The 12060-nt window shown below is 39.3% G+C and overlaps 1 protein-coding gene across 1 annotated transcript in view; it reads left to right on the top strand.

The window, feature by feature from the left end:
* LOC111254599 (uncharacterized) overlaps positions 1-11782 on the top strand; it is a 31093-nt gene extending 19311 nt beyond the window's left edge. The window contains exons 2-3 of the mRNA XM_022815600.2: positions 5517-5835; positions 9641-11782. Coding sequence (XP_022671335.1) covers positions 5517-5835; positions 9641-10577 — 1256 coding nt within the window. The 3' untranslated portion in view covers positions 10578-11782. The remainder of the gene's footprint in view (positions 1-5516; positions 5836-9640) is intronic.
* Positions 11783-12060: the final 278 nt, after the last annotated feature.

Genomic DNA, 12060 nt, shown 5'->3' with positions numbered 1-12060 from the left:
CGCTGTTGCTCTAAATCAGTAGAAGGATTCTCGAAGGCCTCTGTTTAGGCCCGAAAAAAGGCAATGCACTAAATGAATCGTCAATTGTTGCTATTACAGGGAGTATACTGTAGTTCATATATTGTGCTTGCAAATACGAGTTTACAAGAAAAGCTGGACATTGTGGCTCTAGAATTTCTACTGTTCCTACTATTTGAATAGACATTCCCACACAAGGAATCTTCATAATTCACTCTCGACAGACAGCGTCCGAGTCTGTCGGTCCTATAAAATCATATCAATTACGACTTTATAGACTACGCTTTCTTGTCGGAGCGTACCATAGTTTTATTTGCTGCAGAAAGAAGTTCCTATGTAAACACTTAAAATAAGTAAGATTAGAGATTTTTTTTTCTAAGTAAAATGCTTCTGTACGGCTTGCAAAAGTTAATGCGGAATTTTTTTTGCTATCCTAAAAATCCCTCCAGATGCTGTTTAGAAAAACCTTTACCTTACTGGAAATTTGGGTGCTTTGTAGCAATCTACCCTATTGGCGTATGTTAGCATAGAAACGATATCTGGTGACATGAATATAATGTCTATCATCTGATTTTTTGAAAATTGATCATCTTGCACAAGCTGAATTAAAGACGACATGAAGAAAAAAAGTGGAGTAAACCTTAAAGTTGTCATCGGTCAAGTATGTATAGCAGACCGTATGGAGTCTGGATTATATAGACCACTCTGCCTTTATCTAAATATAATTGGCTTTAAAAATCAGACCTCTCTTTTTTTAGATATCTACGGGTCAGAAATTCGGTGCTATTAATTACTCCTTCTTTGACTGAATTTGAAAAAAATTGAAGACATATAACGTTTCTTTTCGCATCCTATCGAACCCTTCTAGAATTATACAGCCGCCATTTTGTAGCATACTTCTTTTGTACCAGAGCGAAATCAAATTGGGTTTTATAGAATTCATTGCATGTATGTACGTTGTATGATTATTCTAAAGGCTATCTATATGGCCGTACCGGATCATCAAACCGGATGCCATCGATCGCTCGCTTGATATAAAAAATAAGCGAATTAACTTAATACCGTTCACTCTAACGGCAAAATGGCGGCTATTCGGAGTAGACGGGAGCGTCGTCTTCTTGGAACCAGAAGGCGCCCGCTGCTGGTCTGATTGGCCACATGCAGATTGATATGGTATTGTACTTAAGAATTTCTTAATGAAGTTTACGTCTATATATATATATATATATATATATACGCGTCAACGTAAACCAAAACGTCACATTTCTGATAATCATAATTTTCGGTTACTATAATTAACCATGGATTTTTTACAACGATTGGCTTCAGTGGGTCTTGGAAAATGGCGCACACATTGTGACAATGTCTTTTGATGCCTTATACAAAATGCGATTGGTGGATATACCTCTATTTGGACCATTCAAAATCTAGCTTGGCATTGTACAGCAAAACCCCATAAGGATCTCTAGTGAACGAAGCACGAACGTTAACCGAACTATTTCGGTAGTCAATGGCTATCTAGCATCGTCCCCTTTGATGATAGTACGGCGCCAACTTAAAAAGCAGGCATTTTTCCCCCAGTTTTGGTAAAGGAACCGACCCCTTCGTAATAAGTCATTAGTAGACCACATAATTCCATTTTGTGAGGCTATAGGGTCATCGACATGGACAAATCAGAGCATTGGAGCTTACAAGAAGAAAACGTAGTGCTTGAAAATTTCCCGTCAAGCCGCAAATCGCATCCGATAAAAAAAAAACGTGTGTGCCGAAGCTTAACTGTTTTTTGTGTAAAATACATTATGGAAATATTTTTCATTAAAAAGATTACTAGCATACATAGAAAAGAAAATTTCACGCGCTTTCTGCTAGTGAGCCGTTCGTTTTTGCAATGTATATTTTTTTTTTGGGCAATTTGAAGCTCGGGTTGAAAGGTGGACAAACAGGCCGAATCTGGAAAAGAAGGAACCTTTATTTTTCGAAGGACAATATAAACTATGTCAGTCTAGGTAAATAACGCGAAACTTACAATAAAACTGCCGTAACTATCCCACTAAGTTTATTGGCATTCCATCTATTTCATGACTAGGTAAATCACTCGTTCGCTGCAATGGATACAAAAAATTAACTTTTACAGGAAGTTTCAATTTCAGTTTTAATTTAACTTGAGCTATTTGTTTAAAGTATCGCGTGACTAGGACCACTGTCGTTTCGAACAATACCTATACCTCATGCTGTTAGTGAGCACCCAACAAATTCAACAGTCGCAGGACATTCGAGAACTACTATTACGCCGTTGTATGATCTCGACAGATCAGCCCCAAACGATGCCAATTGTTACTGTCACAATAGTAGGTAGACACCAAGTGAGCTGTCCTTTGAATCTTCCGGTATAGGCTAATGAATTTTTGCATAAATATCTCATTTATTCGAATAAATGGAGTCATTTTGTAGCGGGAACGTATTCACTGATGCGATGTTTGTCTTCAAAATGAGATACTAAACCTTATCTGACCATTCTCTATAATACTTCTCCTAATCGTGACTATTCTGTCAGGCCATTAGGACGACCAGGACCGTTGGTCTAAGTAGGGATTTCACTTTTGGGACGGGTTCACTTTAGGCATCGGCCTGTTATTACGAGCGGAACTCAGTCAATTCCGCCTGCTAGCGAATTAGAGGTTCGTCCGATGAAAGACAAAATTTATACCTCAAAGCAGATCGCACTGTTGTTTTTTCGCAGCAAACCTTTCGTCAATGGGAAGTCTATTTCCCACTTGTGGCGCCCAATATCGACAGGGGAATTTCCGTCATAAAGATGACCTCTAAGTTAAAGTTTGTACAACATATTGAATAGTACGTATTTCTAAGCTATTGTATTGAGAATCCAAGAGGGTACGTTAAGTATTACATGATATAACAAATGCGCACTCGTTTATCATTCGAAAACCGGTTTGTACGTACGTGCATTTAACAAGGCGGCCTTTTAGTTTATATATAACCTAGGGAAAAATTGCTCTCGTTTTATTTAGTCTTTATTGTGGCCTTCTAATAAGTGGCCTTTTTATTCTTAAGAGCTTCTAATCCTAGGTGAGATCAATAGTAATAATAAGACGAAAAAGGAAAAGACATAGAAAACTGAATTTCGGCAAGAGGCATGGATCAAGCATAAAGAACAGGACCAACGAGGTGTATGAATTAGGCATCACTGCAAGAAGCACCCCGCATAAGCCTGATTCGAGCAGATAACGTATTCGAAATGGGTTTCACATGAGCCCAACTTCAACGTGTATATGTTATTTTGCTTGTCGTATAAAAGACGACATACAGAAAGTGTGCTCGTAAACGGGTGCCTTCAATGAGAATGAATACAATGATAACATTGATCAGTCATCATAAAAATGTGTAACAATTAACTTGTTACTTGTCCCAGGTTCTATTAATTGCGCCGTCCCAGGGCATGAAGGTTTTGAAAGAAGTAACTTAATGTTACGCAACTATAATATTTGATAATATCCAATAACTATTACGGCATTTAGATAAAAGCGTCAACATTTTAATGTTAAGATGAAGCGTTCGATTTGGCAAGCCATCTATATGGCTTGTCCATGCGATTCGGACGAAAACTTCAACGTCATAAAGCTTAAATTATGATGAAATAGGCCTAAAGTTATCGCATATAGCGCTGCTCATAGGACAACACTGGTTACTAGAAGATCTCACGCACGTATGTCAACGATTATCAAACACCTTAGAATCAACACAGCCTTTTGGTAAACATAGATAGACCTTTGAGGCTTCGAGTAAATATGCACTGGGTGCGACAGAGCTATGGCCTAACGATTAAGGTAAAACACAGTCATAGTTAAAAGATGGATTTCGGTGACAGGTAAAAAGGCCTCTGCAAACTCAACGTAAAACAGTCACCAAAAGTTAATCCTCGATACGTATCAATTTCCGTAGCTTCAGGCAACCTGTAGCCATGTGATATATATTTGTTATTATGAGTTTTTCTTTTATAGGGCTTAGCTGAGTAGATATCTCTTGAATTATATAAACATCGTTTTACTTCACGGAGAGATATTTACATATGCTACCTTGCCTACCCATTGAGAAGATGTCTAAGCTTCGATGTTTTCATTTAATATCTCCAAATGCGATCTTGCCTGAATCAAAACTCTAATAAAGAGCTATGACTAGTCAAACGATACAAAAAAGATTGCAAGTGTTAATTGTGATCATTTAGGGCACCCGGCTGCTCTTTACGCAGCTACTTATACCTAGTAACCTCTAAAACAATCAATAATAATCAACAAAGAGTACTATAAATGTCTTTCAACGCGCCGCGTAGCTTTTACGGCAAGCGTATTCCGAGAGAAGTGCTGGTGCCGGATCGAGCGTTGATTGATCAAACCTAGCTGCATTATAAATTGATATGACGAGCTGATTTCAAATAAATTGGGTGGGTCAAACCCCAGGGATTCACTTTAGCAGCTCACGATCGTCGGTCTGTTTTTTCAAAATGGTGGCAGTCTCGTTAGATGTGTTGCCATTGGCATTATCTCGCACAGAAACAAGGCAAACATTCAGTAACTACTGATAATTGCGGAACGGGAACCCAGAGTTCAATTTACTGAGTGAGTTCTTATCTAGATTAATAAGCGTTGGCTGACTAACAGCGACAACTACTATTTTGTTTACTAGTGATTATAACGATAAAGATCGAGGTAGTGTTATCATTACCAAAATGTAAGTTCTTTTGGTCCTCAGCAGTGATCGATCTCGCTTGATCCTCTTCAGTTGACGCCAGATGAATACTACCAGCTTGATTTAGTCGAAATTTATCGAAGGCAAAAAAAAAACAAATCTTTAGTCTTGTCAACACCTCTCCGATGAGACAAGTACCGATTATATAATCGTGCACGTTCACTGAGGTTCTTTCTAAAATTTACAGTAGTACACATAGACGATTGCCTCACGAAATATCTATTTTTCTTTACGAAATATTTATTTGCTTAATTAATAAACTGCAGTGCGCCACATTGTAGGCGGCGCAACGGTGTGATGCAAAGTATGACATAACCTTTGTAGATCAAAATAGGCTTGTTTTTTAGAGTTTCCTTCACTTGTGAAGTTTAGTTATATTGTTTTTTCATAATGTATAACCTAACTGCTTTTATGACGACTACCAATTGTTTCCCTTATTTATCAGTATTCTCCTTTTAGGTTTGAAACACGATGCTAATAAATATCGTTATTCAAAGTTAGGCAGCTTCCTTCATTTGAAGCCCTCCAATTCGAAACGACCAAAACGCTTGTACACGTGTACAACTGTACGTCTTGTGCTCCTTAAACAGCTCTCTACTGTAAAAGGATCATGGCCGTTTACTTTTTATTCCGATTTTTAAAAATGCTTTTATCGAAATTAGAAAAGCGCAAAGAAATTAAGCTGTATTTTGAGTTGATTCTATTATATTTTTGTGAATTTTATTACACTTCAGCCGATGTTATGGTCGCCTCCGTGAGTGCTCTGATACGTCCCGCTACGGTTCTTAACGACGAAGTGGAAGTTGAGTGCAGAAGTGACGGAACTTCCAGTTGTCCTAAGGGCACACCTGAAACCGGATGCTTTATCGAGTCAGATCGTTGCGGTTCGGGATCTCCAACAAGCCAAGACTTCGGCCTACTACAGGATAACCGAGAGCTGCGCGACTATCCTCGAAGAAAACAAAGACGCTACAGGACAACGTTTACAAGTTTCCAGCTTGAAGAACTAGAAAAGGCGTTTGCTAGAACACACTACCCTGACGTATTCACAAGGTACAGTAGAAAATTACATTGCTATGGTAAATATATACGTTTGTATAGCCTGAAAACAGGGCTTCCAAGTAGACTAGGCTAACATGAAAAAAGTTTCCTGGTTCGTTAAGTAAGTTAATGTCTACGTGACGTTATAATATACCCTCGAAATTTCTATGGTTCTCTTTGCAGAAACACCTTCATGTGTTTAACATGCCTCGAATGGGCCTCGTACATAGGATCATTGAACTGTTAATACTATTCTACCGTTTTATAAATTAGTTAGGATGTGACGGAACGATTTCGAATTACTGGCCATACAGTGGCAAAAACGTAAACGCAACCTAGATAACCCATCCCAGGCATATTACACTAAAATTTTTCCTTGTTCATAAATTAATAATAATGTGATCTGCACACGTTTTGACTGGTGACTTCGTTGTTTTTCTTGACTAATAATCAGTTGGCTCAGTGATGATAACAGAAGAGAGTACTAAATAAAGAAAAATTCTAGTTCAAAACTAAAAATATTTTTCTATCCAGCATAAAGCCCACTTGTGCTGCAAGTAAACCGCTGTTATAGTGCGTGCAACAAGACCAGGATCCAGCCCGATGCTTTTCCTTTCTTTGAAGTTCGTTTCTGATCTGGGGGCCTGCGACGGCTCTGAATATCAAAGAATCCAATAAGGAAAATACTGCTGCATTGATTTATATTTACCTTATTCGCTATAGGCCGCCTTATCTAAATTCATTATGAAATTTAGCGTGATTTTAAATCTGAATAGATAGTATGTTAACATCCATCTTTTTTGTCATGATATAATCAGCCCATTTATCACTAAATATCCAAAATGATAACACATTTTACTGTTCGTATAAGTTTTAAACTGCTTTCGGCACGTCGCTGAATCAAGATACTTGCAGAGATATTGGTTTTTTTTTCAATTTTCCTGCCATAAATACAACTAGATTTAATAAACATGTCAAAGATTTTTTTAATTTACAAACTCTGAAGTTGAAATGAACTTTAAGGTCAAGTGAAACGGCTTTTGTAGCTGGTAGTAAAACCAAGAAATAAAATCGTTAATTACGTGCCATCGTAGCGCTATTACTATCGCTAGTACCGCTAGCAAAGCACATACAGTGTTATTAGGTATGTGTCACCCATGTGGGCATAATTTAATTTTGACTCGGCATTGCTCTCCGTAGTTAGCAGCGTTTTCTAGCCCAGATTCGGTACATTGGGCAACTGATACCTTAACCTTACCGAAGCTTCAAATCTAAAATCCGTAAACAGCGTATCGTGTTTTTATATGCAAATGTTAACTATAGTCCAGACTTCTAATAAAGTTACTTGGGTTCGCCATAAAACATATGAGCATGGCGTTCCTGCCGAAAGAACAGATATATGTTGATTGTTGCCCATGACCGTTGTTAGAGGGCGTAGTGGTTTGCTTGAGTATAATTTCGCATAAAGAACGTTTCTTAAAAAAAAAATCAGTTTTAGAAAAACGGCTTTTGATAAAATAAGATGGAATAGGCGATTTTGTACGCACGCTCCTTGTTCATCTTAGGTTCAGGCACGTGTCTGAACCTGAATAAGCGTTCTGGATGAGCAAATAGCGTCCTCACTTGAAGACCTACGTCGAACTTGGAATCAATCCCCTTTACCTGACCCTTGCATATGACTGTTTGATTTTTAAAATCGTACAAAATGACCGGTACCAACCCGTTTTCCAATAACTTTCTGTGCTTCATCTTCATCTGATGCCACTAGAGTTTTGGTTACTGATATTCATCTAAACTACTGTAGATAGCTGTATGTACAATGCATGTCAGACTTCGTCGTCCATCAATCAGCCCACAACCGCAAAATTGCCACCACAGGTAAAAAAAAAAGCAGAGTCGACCACATTCGGAGCTATCTACAGGGCAAAGAATATTCATATTGGTAAAAACGATTGAAAAAAGCACAACGATGCTATGATATGCCTAATATCAGTTGAAAAAATTGCAAAACAATGAAAACGCGCACTGCCTAATTATTATTTTCTCTCTATTATTTATATAGCGATAACCTATTAGGAAGGGCGGTGCACGCAAAAATCTGAGCTAAAGAATTAGATGGCTTGGTTTTTTTAGAAGAAGAAGAAGATTATTTCTTTTATTTTGGCAAATGGTTCAGCTTGCCTTGGTTGAAAATGTACGAAATTGCTAATTTGAAGACTTGCTTTTAACCGAGACACGATGCGGCTTGAGGAACATAAATTCGGGTAAATATTTACTGACTACGACGCAGTTATGTTGGTAAAAATAATAATAACAGTAGTAACATACTTAATTTCAGGTATAAAAATGCATTCATTCGTGCAGAACCCTGGATATTTGCCGCACGTTCGTTGGGCCTGCACGTTTTTCTATAGGCCGTTCACCGGCTATTCAAATTATTTCTCTAAAAGTTAATTATTGTCGTGGATAATTTTTGTTAGTTGGGTCACACGGTAATTGACACTTAATATATTGCCTGGCAGATAGGATCGTCGATCTAATAGGCCACGAAGAGCTGTGGCCGAGTGCGTCTATCGATTAATTTGTGATATTATCTTCGCAAAAAGTTGTCTACATAGAGCGAGCGAATTGGCACCTCATTCTGGTGTTCGATATAAAGGGACTAAATTTACGCTGTCCTTCAGAAGTAGCGAGTCCTTGCGAGCTGAACCTCGTTTGCTGGGGTTTCACACCAGATGAAGTGAGAAAAAGCGTGACCGAGCCATTAGTGTACCCCTCCTTTCTTAACTAAAAATCACCAGCGCTCCTTCAAGGTGTTCAACTGTCATGCGTTAAAGATTCATTGAACTATGAATTCTGTTTTGTATAATCTCATACAATGGGTAAATGAGCATAGACGTGTTGACGAAATTTGCCGAGCAGAGGCTATTGTAAAAGATTTTAGGGACCTGAATAGGACCAAACGTGCCATAGGTATAAACTTTGTCTAGACTTAAGAGGAAAATCTCAGCAATGACAAATTCGTGGATCGTAAATGCATATAAGTATGATCATTTTGGCTTTGGAAGGCTGTACTTTGCTTCTCTCTTGATCGTAGCTTTATTGTACCACTCTGGCAGCGCTTCCCTGCGAAATCTATGAAGCCAATCTTTAAAAACATTTGTCTTGATTCTAGATTTAGTTCCGTGATCTGCGACGCGTCCCACAATGATGCATGGCCCTTTATCTGAAAATCTCCGCCTATATTCCGAACACGTGAAGGCTGAAAGGCCTAAGATATAATCAGAATATTAGTGAAAAAAGCATTTCCTAATGGACGCCAAAAAGTATTGAGTACCATGAATCATCACAGTTACCTTTTAGTCCACAGAACTTCTTTATGACCCTACTACTCCCACGGTATGCATCATGCAATCCGCTCAAGCCAAGAACGCGACTATAGGGCTGTATTGTACGTTCGATGCCAGCCTCATGGATAGCAACATGACGCATCAGTGTTTATTAAATAATGTCAGATAAATTTAACCTTCGGTGAAAACTGCGGGGATTAAAGGTAATAATCCCAGGTGTTCGAATCATAAAGCAGGAAAAGTATTTCTATTTCTTGACGTTGAGGACGAGACAGGAGTAGAAATCGGAGAAAAATGAACGTTGTTTTTATGTTTTCCTAGTAAATAAAAAAGCTTTAATTTGAACACTCTTTAATTAATTGAAAAAGCTTTAATTAGATCTGAGTGTGATTTTAGTAGGCTGTAATATAGATATATGTCCGTGAATTTCGCCTGCGTTCACGTACCGATTTTTGTTGTCATTTTAGGGAGGAGCTGGCGATGCGTGTAGACCTCACCGAAGCTCGAGTTCAGGTCTGGTTCCAGAATCGCCGAGCCAAATGGCGAAAACAGGAGAAATCATCTGGAAGCAGGTCCTCACCTCCGTCAGTTGCGGCAAACGATTTCCCATTGGCTCAAAGCTTAGCGCCAACAAGGCCGAGTGTGCCGGCAACCCCCGTATTCACAAGACCATCCTTTCATCATCAGCTTTCATCGACCGCTGGAGCCCAACCTGGGGTACCTGTTTCGGATTCTAGCCTGCCTAATATAGCAGGCAAACTTAGCGGTCACGGAGTCTCTACACTGACAGCAGCCTCGAGTGATCGGAAGCCTGAGAAACAGAATCAATTAACATTTCGGCCGTATCTTCAGACAACACCCATTACCGCTATGACAATTCCGGCCGGCATGACAATCCCACCGACTGTGTCTCCGATGTCTTCCGTATCGGGAATCCCTGCGATTTCGGTGCCTTCAGCTATGCCAACGCTGCTGCCATCTACCTCTATATTGTCTAGTCTTTCTACTGTATATTCTGGCCTCAATGGTCTTCCAGGCCTTCACTCAGCGTTTAATCCGTTCTTACCTCCGACACTACCTACTCTTTATACCAATTCAGGTCTACAATCGTGGCTTCAGGCCATGCAGGCAACTACGGCATTTCCTATATCTGCAACAAGAACAATAAAAAGTCCTCGTCAAAACTCGTCACCGCCTACCAACATTCAAAAGTCGGAAAACTTACGGAGAGACCTGGAAACGGAAAATGACGCCAAAGAGGCAAAAAATACGTTAGCGTCACGTGATAGCCGATCTTCAAGTCCTCTACAAGTTGATCTAGAAGAAGATGGTTCTAGTCAAAATGCTACAGGAACACGATGCTCCGAGGGGGTTACAGAGCTACCAACCACCACGAAGCCCTAGAGCAGTTAGCTGACTCACACTAGTACTAGAAATTATGCAGAATTGCTCCTCAATACTAGGCAATTAGTAATTTAACTAGCGACAAGCGATATTTTAACGTGATGCATCTTAACTATTCACACAAATAGGAAACTCATAGTGCAGAAAATTCGAATCCGCAAGTTCTGTAAATAACTGGTGCCAAACAATCGTTAGAACATTTTCTGCTAGTCAGACCGTTCACAATGTAAACAGACATTCGGTATAGCTAACAATTTCTGAAGGAACAGGTCCAGATATTTAGCCATGCCCTCCTATGGCGATACCATGGCTTTGGAAGTTCTACGTGTTCTTCGGGTATGGTTGGAGGGAACACATTGCTTTTGTTTTCTTATCGCGTACCGACGAGGAGAAAAACTTCTTGGAAGTTGTTATGTTTGCCCAATTTAATATCTAGAATTGAGAATCGCGTTCAACAAAATGTACTTTGGTTGGCTTTTTATGGAAGGAAACTTGCTATGCAGCCTGCTCATCGGATTACATGAATGTCCATTGGATCTCCGCTGACGACGTGCCCCTTGTAATAACTAGCTACTGAATAAATGTTCCAATACATATTACTGTATAGGTTTTTACTTGTAGTTTGCGTGTGGGGTAACCGATAAGTCTGCTGTGTTAACCGAGTTCAATGTTTGCCTCTTCGGTTAAAGTGGTGGTGTCCATCCTCCGGAACCGCTATAGAGGATTTAAGTACCTGAACTGAGCGTAGGTTTTGCCTTGAAACACTGTTTTTAGTACTATGTAACTGGACGTAATGTAGCCTTTTGTGGAAAACTTAACAGCCGGTACCTAAGTTTTTTAATTGCGAAGTGGAGACAGCTGGCCTATAGTATTAGTCACTGAGTTACTGAACAAGATGCGGGTCTCTGCCGCGGACGTAAAAATGCGTGGAAGACAAGTTCCAATCTCAACGCATTTACAGTGATAAAGTTCAGACGAACGTGAACAGGATGAGATTCGTGAAAATTTTTTTTTTTTTTTTTTTTTGGTGTTACGTCAAACACAGACATTTATCGAGGTATCCGATGCGAGATTAGAGCTTCGCAACTAACGAATAATGAAGCCTAGCATATTGCACCTTCGTTTAATACGATGGTCCTAGCCTTTTTTCATTCACTGGTTGTTCGTCCTTCAGAAATGGGTCCTGCTGATTGCTTCGTACTAAACGTAACCGATTTGGCGTTCGTCTATTCACAGTCGACTAGTTTTTATAATGAGGATAAATGATGACGTGTGAAGCCCTAGGTTGGCTGATCACCAGCCATAAAACTGAACAGGCAATAGCACCTCTGCTCCGTTAATGATCATCATGATGATCAGATAATTGCTATCCCGATCAGACATGCTTGTTCAAAAACGCAAACATTACCTAGAGCTTTATTCATGCTTAGCATTGGTGTTACGGGTGCTCATATTGAGCTCTAGAGCGATATACTGCCAAAAA

The sequence above is a fragment of the Varroa destructor genome, unplaced genomic scaffold (genome assembly GCF_002443255.2).
Source record: "Varroa destructor unplaced genomic scaffold, Vdes_3.0 BEIS01000007.1, whole genome shotgun sequence".
Classification (NCBI taxonomy): domain Eukaryota; kingdom Metazoa; phylum Arthropoda; class Arachnida; order Mesostigmata; family Varroidae; genus Varroa; species Varroa destructor.
The sequence above is the reverse complement of the archived record's forward strand: the minus strand, read 5'-3'. Positions and strand labels throughout refer to the sequence as shown.